Raw genomic sequence first — 19,663 nt, 5'->3', positions numbered from 1 at the left:
TGAATGCTAGAAAAATTCTGAAAGAAAATAAATTAGTAAAAATAAATCTTAGAATGTCTCTCTCTAAGGAATAATTCTTCTTTTTTCATTTTAGATAAGTTAAGAAATCGTTTCCCATTATTTGTTATTTTATTGTTACAGTACAGAGAAATAATTTTATCTTGTAATGTCACCTTTATGTTTATTTACCTAAATTAGGGTTAACCGTAACATGTCCAAGTCATATACTACTGCTAATAATAATAATAATAATAATAATAATAATAATAATAATAATGAGCTACACGCTTTAAGTGTCTGATGTTTTTTTTTTTTCTCAGTTTTACAGAATACACGCATCACATCAACATCGTCCTTAAATCGTGCAATGAATATTCTTTAATGATTATCTTAGATTAATAATTTGAAAAGACGCTTCTTTTATTTTATTGATACGGCAATACTTTCCAGAAGAAGCGCACTCCAGCATATTCTGTCCGAACGTTTAATATTTCTCACGGCTCCATTTTCCTCACCCGTTTAATTTTCTAGGCCTTTTGTTTATTTCTGCAGATTCTCTTCCATAAAGTTTAATAATCGCTGCTGGAGTTGATTTAAAAACTGTGACAGATTCCTGTGCCATATTTCGTACTATCCTACATTTTTCCAGATTCCAAATACTAGTGGGTCGGCAACGCGCTGTATCTTTGCGTACTGCTAACCTCTCCTCCTCCTCCTCCTCCTCCAAATACTATACATGGGCATTTTCGTTTTATTAATTATTATTATTATTATAAATAAGACCCCCCAATCCTACCCATGACACTTAGTACTGTTAGCCCCATGGTTTACATGGCGCTCTAAAGGCTTCTTCATGCCTGCTGCTTTTCATCTTTACAGTCCGTCGCGTTCGTTTTCTTGGGCCAATTCACTAATGAAACTTCTCTGTTTGAAGGTGGGTTCTTTGTAGGCGGTTTATGGTTGGATATCTTTAATGTTCTGTATAGCGCCTTTCACATCTACCTATCTATCTATCGCGCCTTTCATATCCACCTATCCATATCTATCTATCATGTCACAAATAAATTGCCTCACTAAAATTAGTCGTCCCAATGTCGCTGTGACTACTTTTGAAAGACGACGATTTACTTTCAACCTTGTCGCTGCCAGTCTGTTTTTTCCGCCTGTCGTCCAAGTCGCACTTGATTTGCATGACTTGCGCGCCTGCCGCTATAAAGGACTGATGGTGCCCGTGATTTAATCAGAATGAACTCCTCGATGCTCCTTGTGATGATGTTCGCTTTCTTCTGCTGTTGTCTCTCCTTCTGGATCGGAGGTAAGCAGTCAAAGGCCCGGGAGAGCCATTTTCTTCCAACTCGACTGGCTTAACGGGTCTTCTCATTTCGTTATCCTACAGGCGCCGCCTCTGCGCTGATTCAGCCTGCCAGTTTGAATGTCCCCGTCGGGCAAACGACCACCATTAATTGCTGGATTGGAAGGGGCGAGAGTCAGTATACGAGATGGTTTAAACAAATCCCGGGAGAAACGCCTCAGCTCATCCTGGAGTACAAGAGGTTCAGCAGTGAGGCTAATTTTTACGGGAGCGGTTTCTCGTCCAGCCGCTTCACCAGCAAGAGCGTAGACGAAGAGAACAACCAGCTGGTCATCAAGGGCACCGAAGTGGGCGACACGGCGATGTATTACTGCGAGAAGTGGGTGTCGGCAGAGAATCAGGCTGTAGCACAGAGGCACAGATCGGGACAAGAAGGGAGAGCTGAGCGCAGGAAGCGAAAGGACTCCGCGCTCCAATGGAGCGGAGCGACACGGCGTGCCTAAGCCGATGTCACAAGGGGTGTGTCAGATTTACGGACGGCGGCTGCTCATCTGGTTGATGGTCCGATGAATTGCTGGGCGTGTCAAATTACGCGGCGGCTGCTTGACGACTTTGCCCGCCCCTTTATCTGACAGCCAATGATGTGCAAGTACAGCGTGGTCATCTCTTTTTGTTGCGTTTTTCACTTCTGTTGTGGTCGGTAACACACGAGACCCCTGCGGACTGCTCGCTGGATTCTACACTCTTTAAAATGAAGATGCTAAAGCGGCTCTTCAGAGCGATTCCACAGGGCAACAGTTTTTGGTTCCCAAAAGGACCATCCAGATGAAGGTTCCAGAAAGAGCCTTAATTTATCAGGTGTAATACGTAACCAGGCAGCGGTGATAAGAGCTTTGTGCAGCTGCAGGGGGCTCAGGTTTTTAAAAGCACTGCATACAAGGCTCAGCTCAGGTTTTCGTGGTCCGTCAGTATCCTGTGAGGTAGCGTATACTAAACATGAACAATTTTCGTTTTGTTCACACTTTAGGGATTTTTTTCAATGCCCAAATTCCATTTGCAAAGAATCCTTCACAGAAAGAAGCAATGGCTGAAAAGGAAGCACACAACCCTGAAGTGACATTAAAGAAGCCAGATTTTCCCAAAGACTCCAGCTGAAGACCTCCAGAGTGAGGTGGTCGCTTTATATTATACCTTAGTGATAACACCTGCTTTCACTTTGGTTAGGATTTGGCTTGGGGGAGGAGTTATGGGACTCAAGTCGAGTAAACCAGGTGACACAAATCTACAATCCAATTGGCTCTCCAGTGAAGCTACTGAACCGCAGAGCTGCAGAGGTCTGCAGCTGGACCCATCTTGAATTTTTAAGGGTCTATGCATTGTATTGACAGATGAGCATTCATCGGTGCTCGCAAATAGTCCATCATATTACACATAATACCTGTGAATGCCCACAACAGTATGGCACACCCACAGACGCTCGTGATCGTGTCATGAAGTGCTGGGCATTCTAAGAGTGATGCCATGAGGTGCCTCGATAACCTGCTTATTCACAGAAACCTGAAATGCCATGTAAATCCTTACTCTGGTTAGAGAAACCAGGTTATTGGCCACCCTATTAATGGTGGAAGATTTCTCTGCAAATTAGTCGATTATGTGGCTGTGTAAACCCTTAACTGTGTTACGGATGAGGATGTTGTGTTTTATCGTGTTATTGCCCTTTTTCTACCCCTTGCGTTCTTTCTCCAGGTTCATGTGAACTTTCCAGTTTGTTATCAGATTGGTCTACTCCTGTACCTTAAAAATAACACACACACACACACACACGCACACACATAGATATACGCATACACACAGACCCTATTAATGACGCATACACAGCTGGTTAATCTCTAGCGCTTTTGACCACAGAAGTGCTTTATGAATAACACAGACAGAACTCAGCACCTTCTTAGCACTTCAAGGGACTTACTTATTATCGGCACAAACAACAAGCGATGTCTTAGATATATCTCAGACTTAAATATTACTTTGGTCTCTAGGAATATATTCAAACATACACAGGCTCAATATCCCTGGCTATAGGCCATTTATCAAACAGTGAATGCCTTACTTGACATCCTGTTCCCTGCTATTGGGTGGAGCTCACATCCTCAGCCTTAATAAACCTCACAGCACAAAGCTTATGGCAAACCTCCGGCTGCCCCAGGTGCTGAAAGAAATCAACCTTTTTACTTCAATCACTCTAAATATAAAGACAAAGTATAGAACTTGGAAAACAATGAATGACAATACAAATAGAACAAGGAATAACAGAAAATAAAATTGGTAGTAAAGTATAGACTTTAGAAAAAGCTTACGGAAAATGAAAGATGTGAAAGATTAATGTACCCAGATGGCTTTTTAATTCAGCAATTGATGTCCTTGAAATTCTTTGGCTGATGATCAAATAAAACTGGTCACACGTGTCTTTATTTCTTGTTCTGATGTCGCTTTCAGATGAGGCATGTCTCTCAAATATAAAAGAAAATCTTGAGACGAGACGAGATTATTGCCAAGAGATTTTCTCCAGCCCTGCCCTCCTCTCCTCCATTTACGGTTCACGGCCCACGTCCGCGGTCCTCTCATTGACGTGAATGCATTTGGCAGGCACAGCTTCTGCGCTCTCAGCTCTTAGAAATGTTAATGTTTTCCTCACTTTAAGTTCCCAATAAAAGAAGATGTATTAAGTCCAAATCTAATTGAAGAATTTTATCCTGAAGAGTTATCAGCAGAAGAAATGAGTACACAGGCAATCGTAGCAGCAAGAAACAATGAAGTCAAACAAATTAACATGATAATTAACGATCAGTTACACTGCAAATCGATTCAATGCGTATCAGTAGACTCTGATGGAACAGTTGGTGGTGATGGTGCGGAAGATGAAGACATCAACTTACAATATCATGAAGAATATCTACAGCCGCTAACACCGTCTGGCTTTCCACCACACGAATTACTGTAGAGAGAAGGACGTATCATAACGTTATTGTGTAATTTACGTCTGAGTGACAAGGATAGATAGATAGATAGATAGATATGAAAGGCGCTATATAATAGATAGATAGATATGAAAGGTGCTATATAATAGATAGATAGATATGAAAGGCGCTATATAATACATAGATAGATAGATAGATAGATAGATAGATAGATAGATAGATAGATAGAGTGAAAGGCACTATATAATAGATAGATAGATGTGAAATGTGCTATATAATAGATAGATAAATATGAAAGGCGCTATATAATAGACAGATAGAGTGAAAGGCACTATATAATAGATTGATAGATAGATAAACAACATTTATTTCTGTCGCACATTTTCATACAAACAGTAGCTCAAAGTGCTTTACATAATGAAGAATAGAAAAATACAAGACAGAGTAAGAAAATAAAATAAATCAACATTAATTAACATAGAATAAGAGTAAAGTCCAATGACCAGGGGGGACAGAAAAAACAAAAAAATCTCCAGACGGCTGGAGAAAAAAATAAAATCTGCAGGGATTCCAGACCATGAGACCGCCCAGTCCCCTCTGGACATTCTACCGAACATAAATGAAACAGTCCTCTTTGGATTTAGGGTTTTCATGGAAGGACTTGATGATGATGGTCACGTAGACTTCTGGCTTTATAGAGTGAAAGGCACTATATAATAGATAGATAGATAGATAGATAGATAGATAGATAGATAGATAGATAGATAGATAGATAGATAGATGAGTGAAAGGCACTATATAATAGATAGATAGATATTTTTTTATTTTTAAAAACAAACTTTATTGACAAAAAACATCAGTCGAATATACAACTTACACATTATATTATTATAAATACATTTACATGTTTAATTTTTTTTTTTGAAAAAAACACAATTGAACCAACAAAACCCCTAAAAAACAAACCGCAGTTCCTCATTATCACAGTCACACAGCACACTATTCACACACCATATTGTTTTAAACTTGTCCATATTTTTTGTGGATTTGTAAAAATTAAAATTTTAAAAAACACAATCGGATCTTGCAGACCATTTCCTTCAATTTTATACTTTCTCGTTTTCCAAATAGCTAATTTACTTTGCCCCATAATAAAGTTTGTCAAATTCACATTATCTGTGTTTCTTTTAGTTTTTTTAAAACCCAAACAGAAAGCCCACCCTAGTGTACTCCATTTCCAATCCCCCAACAAGCCTCTCTAGTAAATTAAACAAAGGCTCAAGCCTTGTATAAAACATAAAACAGTGAAACACGGTCTCTCTTTCCCCACAGAAACAACAACAGTCAGACACCCCAGGTATAATAATTGACAAGAAGGAGTTCACAGCTAAGATCCCATGTAAGACCCTCCACTGTAAATCACCCACCCTACTGGTCAATGGTGGCTTGTATAGCGACCTCCAGGCTGGCTCTGAGAATTCTGTGCAGTCCATCTTTCTCCTCCATGGAGTGTCTGTTATCGTCCTCAGGGAGTCTCGATGTCTCACTTTTACGCACAGCCAGTACATTTGTTTCCCTGTAGCCGTTGGTAATGGCAGGTCCATCAGCCTCTCCACCGAAAGAAATTTGCTCGGCTCCGCCGTTGTCCAGTCACCCGAGGGAGATACCAGAAGTGTAGGAAAATCAGGATCCTCAGGTGGATGAGTCCGTTCATTAAACATGTCTCTCAGGAGTGCCGAGCTCTCAGCTGACAGTGAAGCCTTCACTTGTGTTAAAAAGGTCTGCACCACTCTCACTGACCGCACTCCAATTTGGTGTGCATTTCATTTGTGTTCTTCCAACAAAACTTTTCACAGTCAATAACATGTTTTAGTTTTGTGCACACTCCATGTTTAAGATGATTAATGAAAGTTTGAGACAGTGCCACTGAACTACTGTACTTCACATTATTAACAATGGGCTCTTCCAAAACCCAGAACAATGACAGGCTGTCCTCATCCCCTTTAATTGTCACCATCTGCCAGGCTTTAAAAGACTCTTATAAAAGTCCGGTATGTCCGACATATCAAATTTATTCACCTGGCACAGCAGCAGAGTTTTCCAAATTTCAGGTTTTCAATGTGGTCAAAAAAACGTTGTGCCAAATCCATCCACGGCTGGTGCTCAGAAGGATACAACAATTTCTGTAAAGTCTGTAGCCGGAATGCAGCAACTCTTCCAAACACATCTATAATGCCTTGCCCACCTTCATCCAGTGGCTGAAACAGGACACTTCTCCTAAGCCAATGCAGGCCATCCCAAAAAAAGTTGATTAAAACTTCCTGAATATTCTGAAGCAGCTGTGCAGGAGGCTCTAAACAAATGCATTTATGCCACAGTCCTGAGGCTATGAGGTTGTTAATGATGAGCATCCTGCCCTGTAGGATAACTGAGGTAGAATCCACCTCCACCGAGCAAGCCGATCCTTCACCTTCTGCAGTACTCCATCCCAGTTCTTTCGTATGAAGTGTTCATCCCCAAGAAACACTCCTAAATATAACAATCCTTCAGAGGACCACTGCAGGTCACCAACCAGTTGTGGTGGTTTTAAACCAGTCCAGTTGCCCAGTAAGATAGCACTGCTCTTTCCCCAGTTTATTTTAGCTGATGAAACAATTTCAAAAGATCTCTGGCATTGAAGCAAAATGTCAACGTCCTCCTGATTTTTAATGACGATGATGATGTCATCAGCGTATGCTGAAACCTTAACAGGCTCCGCAGTGCAACATGGAATTGATAGACCAGTCAACACTCCTCTCAGTTTAACTAAAAAAGGTTCCAAGGCCAACACGTAGAGCATTCCAGACAAAGGGCACCCCTGCCTGACTCCTCTTCTGACATCAAAAGGTTCACACAAACCACCATTGACCTTAACTACACCAGAAATGTCACTATACAATAGCTGAATATATTTAACAAAACGGTCCCCAAACCCAAAAGCCTGCATGACTTCCCATAAAAATGAATGTCTGACCCTGTCAAAGGCCTTCTCTTGATCTAAAGAAATAAGACCAATTGGAAAGTTAAAGAGTTTGGATACTGCAAAAATATCTCGAATTAAGAAAATATTATTAAAAATCATTCTATGAGGGACACAATAGCTCTGATCAGGATGCACCACCTGAGCTAAAACAGTTCGCAATCTGTTAGCTGGCGCCTTTGACAGGATTTTGTAATCAGCACAAAGGAGGGACACAGGCCGCCAGTTTTGGAGATTTTGTAGGTCACCTTTTTTTGGCAGTAGTGTTATTACCACCCTGCGGCAACTCTGAGGTAACACAGCCATTTTAATACTGTAGAGGAATACCTCCAATACATCAGGACCAATGATATCCCAGAAGTCTTTATAAAATTCCACTGGAATGCCATCAATACCTGGGACTTTTCCATTATTCAACTCATTCAGTGCATCAGTGAGCTCTCCTAAGCACAACTCCTTCTCCAGCTCTTCGGAGTCTGCATCATGAAGGTGCGGTAAATCCTTCAAGAAGGTCTGCTGTTCCTCAGCCTCACCTTCCTCTGTTGCAAAAAGAGTCTCATAAAACCTCCGGACCGCCCGCCTTATCTCACCAGGGTCCTGAGTCTCCTCACCGTTATCCTGTCTTATGCAATGTAAGACCTTATGTTGAGAGTCCAAAAAAATACTGGGTTGGTGCATCCATGTCAGTTATCTGTTGGAATCGCGCCCTCACTAGAGCCCCCCGAGCCCTTGTTTCCAATAAGTGGGCAAGGCCCTTCTTTTTAACCCCAAGGGTTTCTAACAATTTGACATCTGGACCCTGCTGTAGAAACTTCTGAATCTGAATGATTTCAGTGTAGTTCAGCCTGTATTGACTTAGTGACATTTCTGGTGTACTCCTGACATAATAAACGAATGTGGGTCTTCCTGACCTCCCACCACTGCTGTAAACTGGTGAACTCCTTCTTCACGAGTCTTTAAAACTTTGGTCTTGAAGGAGGAGCGTATTAAAATGCCAGTAGGCACTATGAGGCTTATAATCAGTTAGGATCACAGAACAAGACACCAAACTGTGATCTGAGAACCCTGCAGGGGTAATGTGACCGTTTTTAAATAAACCAATATGGTGCTTGAAACAGTAAAGACGATCAAGCCTCGCCATTGAAATAATCCCCCCATTCATCCTCCCCCATGTATATTGTCTGGTGCCCCATTTTTATTTCGCCACACATCTTCCAGTCCCATCTCGCTCACAACTCTCTCTAATTCCTGGGCTGAGCGTGTGTGCGGCTCCAGCCCGTTATTTCTATCTTTTTGAGTATCAAGGGTGCAATTAAAATCCCCACCTAGAACGAGGACTTCATTTGTAGAACATTGTGTCAGCACACCCTCCAACTTCTTAAAAAAAGCGATTTTCTCATTCCCATCGTTCGGGGCGTATACATTAATAAAAGTAAAAGAACTGCCTTGAAGTTTGACGCGCACTTTGAGCAGCCTCCCCTTCACTATTTCTTCAACATCACAAAGAACTACGTGAACATTCTTAGAAAACAAATGGCTACTCCAGCACTAATATTTGTACCGTTACTGTAATAAATGTCCCTTTCCAATCCCTACTCCACTCCCATTGATTTGCTGTCTATATGGGTTTCCTGTACAAAGGTAACTTTAAGTCTTTTTGCTTTATGAATTCAAACAAAGCTAGCCTCTTATTATTATTTCTTCCACCATTAATATTTAAGCTTCCTACATTAAAGCAAGCCATGTTAAATGAAAATATAAAAATAGTCAAAATAAACCACAGATCCCAGTATACACAGGACCTTGGAAATGGTGCAGTTGCCCTCTCCATTACTGCTTATTTAGTTTGAACTGTTTCTTCAGCCTGCTTGACAGATTCTTTAATCTGAGAAGCTCTTTATCAGTGAACAAGACAGAAGAGGACTTTTCTTTTCTTAGGCTTTGTATTGAAGAGATAAAAAGTTGCACATCAGGAAAGTAATCGGTCACATCTACACCCCTTCTGCCCTCAGTTTCCGTCACAAATGTTCTGATACTCTGAGCACTGTGACCCCCTCTACCTTCTTGTAGGTCAGACACAGTTGAACTATCCGACATTTCCCTCCGCCTCCTCGTCTCCCTCACTCAGCCCAGCCGCGTTTTCACTGTCTGCCTCAGCTAGGGCCGCGTACCTGCCCTGCATAACCGGTGGGGTTGCAGTGGGACCCTCGCCTTCCTCAGCAGCACAAGCCGTAACATTACTGCGTTTTCGCGCGGTTCCTTCCTCCTCCCAGCTTGTCTTTTTTAGCAGGCCGTTTAAACCCATCGTATGGCTCAGGTGCGTTATCATCGCCTTCCTCCATTTCAATCTCTCCCCACACACTTCCCTGTGCTGTAGCAGAATCTTGTGCTGCATTTTCATTCTCGATGTCCCCCATCGATGCTGGTCTGTGCATCTCCACATCAAGCAACTCATCTCCCTTATTTAAAGGTTCAGAAACATTTACACTCTCCTCGGGCCGCGCTTCCTCTGGTGTCTTTGTGTTTTCATTACCATTAAGCTGTAAAGGCCGATCTTGTAAATCGTCATTAGTGACATGCAGGTTATCACGAACAACTGCTCTGTTCTCTTTCACTGGACAATTTTTAACTAAATGCCCCTCACTTCCACACCCAAAACATTTCATTTCATCCGAACTCAGAAAAATCACATAATCGAAACCATCAATCTTAAACCTCATAGCAACATTTAAACTTTCATCCATTTTGTTGAGCACCATGTAAACTTGTCTCCTAAAAGACATTACATGTTTTAACTCCGGCGACTTGCACCCCAAAGGAATATAGCGGATTTTTGAAACTAAACGACCGTGACGTACTAATTCTTTTTCTATCGTCTCATTCCTCAAAAATGGGGAGACATTCGATAACGTTACTAACGGAGACACCTGCACGAACGAGCCACCGATCACTACACCCTTCTCTACAATCGTCTGCACCAGATCGACAGAACTCAAAAATAATACGATTGCGCCGTTCATTCGCGAGGCGGACTTAATGTTCTCACAACCGATCACATTGCCTACCGCCAACACCGCACTTTCTAAGGGGAAAAAAACATCACAGAGAAGTTTTATCCCATGGCGGCGGCTCAATCGTTCTAAATTCGCAGCAATTATGGTTGCTGTGGCCAGATGCCACTTCACACAAAACAAAACGGAAAAACTTTGAAACAATTCACCAAGAAAATGAAAATGGGAAAGAAAGTTAAACAAAACACTTCCTCACCAGACTCAGAGCCCACCACCAGAACTCGGGCCAGAAACAACTACCCAACATGCACTGCGACAATGAAACAGGAAGGAAGCAGATAGATAGATAGATAGAGTGAAAGGCACTATATAATAGATAGATAGATAGATAGATAGATAGATAGATAGATAGATAGATAGATTAACTCTTACACTTACTTTGTGGCCCCTGACCGCCTGACTGTTGGATTCTCTCATGTTGGCCTTCTTGCTGTTCCTGTTCATTCTTCTCATTCATTTTTGTTTTCGCCACTTCCCTGGTAGTTGCTCTCTTTACTACCTCTGAAGGTTACGTTTGGTTTTCTTCTACTACATTCCTTGTATTTTGTGGTTGGTTCTCCAAAAGTGACCACCTGCCCATCACCATCAAGTGGCTGCAGCCCTCTGTCCTATAATGGCTGGTAAAACAAGCAGTCCCTTGCGGTTCATTGAAAACATTTGATGTTTTTGGTGAGTCATAAAGATTTCTTGTGCCTTTTGTGATTTCCTGAATTTGTGACACTAAAGCTTGTAAATAAAGCACAAGGAGTTGGGGACCCGCCTCGTATCTTCTACAACTGAAGTGTAGTCTGATTGACTAATATGGAGTTTGAAAAGTTGGTACTGACTGAATGGGAAACAGCAGGCTTTTATAGCAGAGGAAGAGGAAGGGCATGTTTGTAGGAAGGAAATGGCGTGATTTCATCAGCGGGTAGGAAGTGATCGCTTTAGGTGGTCTTTTCCTCAGAAGTTGTGTAGAAAGAGGAGAAGAGGCATTAATATTCAACACCAAGCTCTGGTCTCAGTGCCCCATTTTGATCCCTTTGACTGCCTCCCAAGGGCACGTGTGTGACAAGCTCTGTTTTTGACCATTCTTGCTGGGTATGTGGCGGTGGGATTGCTTTTCAATGCCTTTTGACCTTCTTGGAGGTTATTGTCAAGGTGAACATTTTTTTAAAATGAGATCTTTTATTCATAGAGACCCATTTGCCCTTTTATTACTAGCCAGGGTTTGATGGGTTTCCCCCTCTATTGGGCATTTTGGGGTATTTTTGGGGCTCAGTTTGCTCCAAATTCATGACGCAGACAGAGCTGAGGGGGGGTGCAATGTCACTTAAGGGGGCTGAATTAAGGACACACCAGGGGAAGGAGAGAGATGGTAACGAGCTTCTTATACAGTCTGCACCCCCCTTGTACAATAATGGGGATGAAGAGCAGCAGCATCGCCTCCCAGTCTCCACCAGCTCCACCTCTCCCAGCCAAAAACAGAAAAAGCCTCATCACAGGAAGTGGGTGCTGTTATGGTCAAGCCAGGGTTCCTGCTTCAAGCGCCTCTTTTTGTCTTCTTTTCATTATTTTCATTATTGTTCTGATTGTTTATTATTTGTCTAATTATGTTTTATCTGTTAATTTTATTCTCTTCAGTTATTATGTAGTAATTGTGCTTTTCTGCTGTCCCTTGTATTTTGTGGGTGGATTCACCATTGTAGGACCGGCCCCAGTCTTTTACAAAGGCATGCTGGGAATTGAAGTCCAGGCAGTTTGTTGGTTTCTCATTCTGAGTTTTGTTCCCCTCTTTGGGGACCTTTTGGGGAACTTCCACCTTCAGATAAAGGGTTTTCTTTATGGACTTAGTTTAGGATTTGGTGTTTTTTCAATTGCCTGGTTGGCACTTCTTTTGTGATTCATATGCGGAGCCTTTAACAATTCATTACATTTATATAGCGCTTTTCTCAGTACTCAAAGCGCTATCCACTCAGGGAGGACCCGGGCAGTGAACCCACAATCTTCCATAGTCTCCTTACTGCAAAGCAGCAGCACTAGCACTGCGCCATCTGCGAGGTTGTATTGTGTTATTCATAAAGATACTTTGGAGGACTATTTTTAGGCTCAAGCCAACAGTTTTCCATGGTTTCCCTGTTTCTCCTGAGAGACGTTTTGCATTATTGAGGATTCTTGGTATACGTCTGAGCTAAAATTAAAAGCACACTTTGGCCCAGTGGAGGCCGAAGCCTGACAAGTCAGTGGAAGTAGGCTGCCTTCTTGTGCACCTCCTCTGGACAGACTGGTGGGATTCAGGACCATAGACATATATAGAAAGGCGTCGCATTCACTGTGTTGCCCAGTCGACACGATACGTCAGCGCGTCTGCCATATTGCGAGTGGCATAAGTGCCATTTAAACTAAGACAGGTAGACGTGGACTCCGGGTTTTCTGATGAAAACACAACAACATTTAAAACTGTGTCATTTACATACAACAGAGTTTGGCGAATCGTTTACATGCAATTATTTATGTTCATTTATATACTAATAATGGCAATTATTAAATAATAATAATAATAATTATTATTATTATTATTATTATTATTATTATTATTATTATTATTATTATTATTATTATTATTATTAAGTAATTCCTCCCATAAGGTTGGCATGGTGGTGCAGTGGGTAGCGCTGATGCCTCACAGTTAGGAGACCTGAGTTCACTTCCCAGGTCCTCCCTGCGTGGAGTTTGCATGTTCTCCCCGTGTCTCCAGTTTCCTCCCACAGTCCAAAGACATGCAGGTGAGGTGCATTGGCAATCCTAAATTGTCCCTAATGTGTATGTGCCCTGCGGTGAGCTGGCGCTGTGCCCAGGGTTTGTTTCCTGCCTTGTGCCCTTTTTTGGCTGGGATTGGCTCCAGCAATAATGGATGGATGGAATTCCTCCCATATAAGTCACATTTCTCAGACTGCCTTCTTCCATCTCTGACACATTTCTAGACGTCGTCCTGTTCTTACCCAGCACTGTACTGAAGTATCGCTCAATGCCCGAGTCACCTGACCTATAGATTACTGTAATGCTATTCTAGCTGACGTCCCACACAAACGTATCCATCGCTTACAACTTCTTCAAATTCTGCTGCCAGGATGATAACCTGCTGCTCTAAATCCACTGAACACATCACACCGATGCTCTCTCGACTTCACTGGCTCCCTCTTGACGACTGAATACGACACACAATCCCGCTCTTGACATTTCAAGCTCTCCACACCTCGCTGATCTCCTCCAGACTGGCACTCCTCTCCTCACTCAGATCCTGTAATTTGAGGATTCAGTCTGTCAGTGTGGTGAGCCTTAGTTTGTGGAGCACATGAACATCAAATGATGGTCGTCAATTTCAAACTGTGTTTCCTCGATGTCTGAACCAATCTCAGCCCAAACAGACTGACTGATCAAAGATACGCTGACATCTTGTCTGAATGTCGACTGTCAGATAACTCGCTCGGCTACTTTGACCACCTCGACTGGACCCTCCTTTGTTTTAATGTGAGCAAGTGGTAGCTTTGATCATATGATGCCAGTACAGCGTCTGGCACCAGACTAGCATGGCACACGTCACAGGACAGACTGCTTCCTGACCTTCAGAGTTTGAGAAACGTTAACAGCTAACAACATCTACACAGTTAGTGACTGAATACGTTGTTTGGAGGCTCACTTGAGCTCATAAATGCACAGCTTTGCTAGCTTAGCCTGGCGTAGCTAAAGTTAAGATTATAAAACAGAATTTTCTGATGGCCACATATAATTACAATAATTGTTCAGCCTTACCTATGAAGTGTAATCCCTGTGATCAGGTTTGGAGCGCACAGCGGTTTGTAATCCCAAGCAGCACATGTGTGAGGCACCTTATCCGTTACTTCACTCCACAGCAGTGCCACTCGCAATATGGCGGCGACGTTGACGTACGATGCTGCTGGTCATGCGCCGTCTAGTAATTCTGTGTCTAGGTTCAGGTCTGCTTCCTTGGCTGTGTTTGGAGATCTTACAACGCTTTGGTCAGTTTAGGAGAGAGGAGCATAGCAGGTGTCAGCTGACCAACAAGGGACTTCAGTTAGCAAGCATTGTAGCCTCCTGTGACTCCTTTCTGTGAACTCCTGCATTTCCTGTCTGAATTTCTTCAGACCTCTTAGAAAGCTTTTTGAGTTCAGTGGGTGAGTCACACAACAGTCTGGGACATCCAGATGACATTTAGCAGTCATTGTCTCTTTGTGGTCTTCACTCTAATATCACAGATGTGATCCACCAACAGCCAGACATCAGACTGAAGGGTGAGCTTCACCAGCTCTTATGGTGAGCCCTGAACATTCAGTGAAATGCTGAAGTGGAGTGGAGTGAAGAAGACAAGTGAAGTGGTTTGTCTGAGTTCACAGGGGGAAAAGGAAAAAAACACAACAGCAAATTATACAAATGAGGGCAGAACGCGGAACTCTGCACCTGTGGGGCTTGGTGGTGCGGCCCCTCCTGCTCACTTGTTTAAGGGGTCTTCCAAACCAGGTGGGTTTTTGTACAAGCAGCGCTCCCCACTGAATCATGGTGGGTATTCGGAGGAGGCACCAAGCTAATCGTCGAAGGTAAGATCAGACATCTCTCCTCGGGTGCAGGTTATTTTTGAAAAAACATCTTTCATTTTAGAACATCAGCACATGATCTGTTGTTGTATTAGTACAATAGAGAGCTGGGGTCGGGGTCTGGTGACGTGGGACGAGGTGAAGAAGACGCCGTACTGTATTCACGCTCTGATGGGGGCTTTATGCTTCTGTTAATTATTTTGTGACAGACAGCCATTTAAGGTGCTCGACAATAGATAGATAGATAGATAGATAGATAGATATGAAAGGCACTATATAATAGTGAGATAGATAGATAGATAGAAAGGCACTATATAATGATAGATAGATAGATAGATAGATAGATAGATAGATAGATAGATAGATAGATAGATAGATAGATAGATAGATAGATAGATAGATAGATACAAAAGCTGCTATATAATATAATGTGTACTAGCTGAACAAAAACGTGACATCTTAAAAATGTTTTACTTTTTGTAAGCGTAGGTCACTTGACTAACATGCATCATATTTCTGAGGTAAACTGTTTAAATTTAGGAAGTTTCTTTACATGGTGAACAAACAAACTATCGTAAATGGAGAGTAAAATCCATTAAAGCGTTCAAAGTACGTAGCGGCTGTACAAAAATACAATTTTTGGAAACGTTTTACTTTTTGGAAACTGAGGTCACCTTACTGAAACCCTCCATGTGTTTCTGATGCCGTTTAATTTGTGTGGGCGAATAAACAAAAATCAAGAGTGAAATCCACTAAGGAGCAGACGGCAAAATAGAAATAAATAAAAAATAAAACAGCTCAATTACACAGTCTTTGGACAGAGGTCCGACCATTTCTAAAGCGTTTGAAGATAAGTAGTGGGCTAAAATCAAGAAGCCTGCAACAAGAAAAGCCTGAGGCACCTTCCTTGAAGACGGAGGTCATTTGTTTCAGACGTTATATTTGTACATTTGTGTATCGAGCTCAGACACCTCAGGAGCCTCGTCTTCTAGAATGTTCTCTTTCTGCTAACATCCAGGCGCCCAGAAGCACCACACAAAAAGAATAATTTTTTCAACACAGGTCTGCTCAGTGAACCGAACCCGAGTTTAAACCATTGAAGTTCAGTTGACGTTTACAAGTAAACTCAAGGCCAGCGTGTCTTTAGTTTCCGTTAACTCGAGTGATTTTTTTGTTAATGCTTTTATTTTTTTCTCTGCTTAGTTTCAGCGCAAACCAAAGTATACAGTAGGTGAGTTTATTAAATATGAAGGGATGAATCCACGCTAGTGTAACATGTTTTGCTAGTTTTTCTTTCATTTGGTTTATTATTATTATTATTATTATTATTAGATGAAATAACGTTTTATTTAATTGTTTGAGAAAAAAATAATAAAAAAAACACAACTTTCAAAATAAAAATAAATGAACAAACACTGAAGACTCACTAATGTGCTTGTATTGTTCACTGAAGTGCCTTGTTGTGTGCGTGTAACACCAACACGTTGGCCGCGATGCTGCGGGACAAATGACAATTCGTTCACAAAAAGAGAGCCGCTGAATCCACAAAATAAATAGAAGAGGTTTATGGTAGTTAAAAAACAAAATCGCTTACTTATCTTATATATATAATATCATAGATAGCCTTTATTCATCAAAATATAATCGCGGAATACGTTCAAGGTACAGTGTAAGGACGACGGGAAAAGCGGAGCCTTGTTTAAACTTTTCTGACAGATTCATTGTTGTTTTGTGGTGTAGTGATGATACGTTTTTACATGCAGAATTTTTGACGCCGAAAGAAAAAATGTCAAATAAATTAATATTACTATTAGGTTGATTGAATTCATTAGCACTACAGCACTGTTACAGTAAGAATATACCATCCTGCTATATCCTAACTACAGGGTCACGGGGGTCTGCTGGAGCCAATCCCAGCCAACACAGGGCGCAAGGCAGGAACAAACCCCGGGTAGGGTGCCAGCCCACCACAGGGCACACACACACACACCAAGCACACACTGGGGACAATTTAGAATCGCCAATGCACCCAGCTTGCATGTCTTTGGACTGTGGGAGGAAACTGGAGACACGGGGAAATCATGCAAACTCCACGAAGGGAGGACCCGGGAGGCGAACCCAGACGGGTCTCCTAACTGCGAGGCAGCAGCGCTACCCACTGCGCCATCGTGCAGTAAGAATATTGCAAGATGAATAGCTAACAAGAACAAACATTAAACGACAAACAAATCGCCTAACACGACGGATTTTTCGCGATTTAACTGTCGGTTGCGTTTACGGAGCACAGCAGAGCGTCAACTGGATGACAACAGACATACGAGCCCACAAGACTGTGACGGGCTGCTTTATATATCATATAAGATTGTGGCTAATTACTGCAGAGGTGTTCATTGGAAGGTGTTTTGTGGCATAAAAACTCTTTATTGTAAAGTATTTATATTCTTATATTCTGGACTGTATTGCGATGTCTGAGGCTCTCTGTCGCCATCTTCTGGTCACTAAACATCAACTGGATGATGACATAAATTGATTGTGACAGTCTGTCGATGTCAATGTATTTATATGGCACATTTAAAACAACATAGGAATGCTGTGGCCAAAGTGCTTTACAATAATAGAATAAAAGAAAACATACACATTAACATAAATAGAAATAAAATCAATCAATCAAAGTCTGCTTTCTATATTTAGACTATTATTATGATGATGAAGACCCTCACTGCTTGCTGAGCGGTGCCGGCCCTCTCTGCTGGTGGCCACGTGACTTTACTCCCCGGTCCCAGAGACGCGTGTTTTTGGGTTATTCGCCAAATCTAAACTGACGAGGTGTGAGTGTTGGTGTGAGCCTGAGTGTGTCCTGTGGTGGACTGGCCCCCCGGCCCCCGGCCCAGGCTGATTCCTTACATTGAACTTAATTCTGCTGTCATAAACCTCGCAGACTTTGAATTGCTGTCTCCAGAGAACGGAAGGACCACTGCAGACTGTAGAAGATGTTAAATTTCCTTTTCCTCTCCTGTTGTGCGGCTCAGGTTCAAGTTTACTGTCATGTGTGCAGAGTCCAATGCATGCCATCTGAGAACAGTGACGATGATGCAGTCCCAGCAACACATCGCATGCAGCACACACACACACACACACACACACACACACACTCCTCATGGACGTGTCCCCTAAAACCTTCAAGGGCTGCAGGTTGCTGGTTCTGCCCCACCAGACTGCACTTCCCCTGCCACTTTATGCTTCAGTTGTTTAGGGTGCTGCACACATAAAGGCTCAACCTCCATTACTGAGTCAGTCAGTCAGTCAGTCATCATCCAACCAGCTATATCCTAGCACAGGGTCATGGGGGTCTGCTGGAGCCAATCTGAGCCAGCACAGGGCACAAGGCAGGAACAAACCCGGGCAGGGCACCAGCCCACCGCAGTACTGAGAGAGTGTCGCACCCTAAGTATGGCGGTGAGGCTGTGAGACACCAGAGTGTGACAAGTCCGTCTGTAAGGTGGGGATGAGGACATTCAAACAGGATCGATAAGAACGGGCCATTCGGCCCAACAATGCGCTCTAAGGCTGTCCTCCTAATTACTTCACAATAACCTGGAGTCCAGAGTTGAAGCCCCCTGAAGCCCACTACCCAGGGCCGTCTTAACAGGTGGCCCTACCTACACAGCCACTCAGCAGGTCACAGCATACAGAGATTAGCATGAGGCCCCTATGCTCGTGGTGCCCAGTGTGCCCATGCGTTAAGATGGCCCTGCCACTACCTGCTCGTTTATTCCACGTGTCTGTGGTTCTATGTTCTGTTCTGTTGGATGAATCATTTGTGAATCATTCCCACCTAAGTTCCCCGCCACGTCTCCGTGTTCCAGTATTTATTTTAGTGTAGCAGGGTTGGCACAGGTGTGTGTGTGTGAATGTAAAAGGGTGCCAACCCCAAAATGGAGGCAGACTGAAGCTGACCAGTGCCAGAGCTGCTCATAAAGTCCCAGCAGCAGTGACCACAAAGTGATGTCCGAGGCCTTCCTCTTAGCGACGCTCATTGGTCTCATTGGACTTCCATTTCAGCGTCAGTTTGTAAACTTCAGATAGAAACACAATGGCCCAAAGAATTAAAAGTAAGTTTGTTTGTGTGTCTTCCATTACAGATACTTCACTTCCTTCACCGTCTATCAAGGTGTTTGGCCCCACGGATGAGGAGATCTCCATGGATGGCCTGGTCACTCTGGTGTGTCTCGCCACAAAACTCTCTGTGCCCTTTGCTGAAGTGAGCTGGACAGCCTGTGGAGTGAAGGTGACATCTGGGGTGACAACAAGCCTGGCTGCCAAGCACAATGATGGCACCTTCTCCATCAGCAGCTACCTGAGCCTGCCAGCTATAAAGTGGACCAGCACTGAGAGGAAGTTCTCGTGTGAAGTAAAGCCAGAAGGGAGCGGCTCCAGGGCTGTGGCGCACTTGGACGATGCCCGCTGTTAGACTCCACGCCTGCCACTAACGCGTGCTCAGAGGCTGAGCCTGAGGTGGCATCTTTCACTCGTCTTCTCCTTTAATGAATTTAAAGTTGGTTAGTAAATAAACATCATTGATGTCTGACACGACTGTAAACGTCATGATGAATAAATCCTTCTAAACCTTCACATCTTCTTGTCTTTTGATGACTTGGCTGAGGTCGTAGTGGCCAATCTTGTGAGCAGCT

General features: G+C 42.8%; 1 protein-coding gene across 1 annotated transcript; it reads left to right on the top strand.

Annotated features, from left to right (window-relative positions):
* Positions 1-373: 373 nt before the first annotated feature.
* LOC120537902 (immunoglobulin lambda-1 light chain-like) lies at positions 374-19,604 on the top strand. The gene is made up of 4 exons (XM_039767164.1): positions 374-1,315; positions 1,397-1,716; positions 14,942-14,975; positions 19,115-19,604. The coding sequence occupies exons 1-4, from the start codon at positions 1,246-1,248 to the stop codon at positions 19,441-19,443; spliced, it is 753 nt and encodes a 250-aa protein (XP_039623098.1). The 5' UTR covers positions 374-1,245; the 3' UTR covers positions 19,444-19,604.
* The last annotated feature ends 59 nt before the right edge of the window (positions 19,605-19,663 follow it).

This window comes from Polypterus senegalus, chromosome 10 (genome assembly GCF_016835505.1).
Source record: "Polypterus senegalus isolate Bchr_013 chromosome 10, ASM1683550v1, whole genome shotgun sequence".
In the NCBI taxonomy this organism is placed as follows: domain Eukaryota; kingdom Metazoa; phylum Chordata; class Cladistia; order Polypteriformes; family Polypteridae; genus Polypterus; species Polypterus senegalus.
This window is presented reverse-complemented; position numbering and strand designations above follow the sequence as displayed.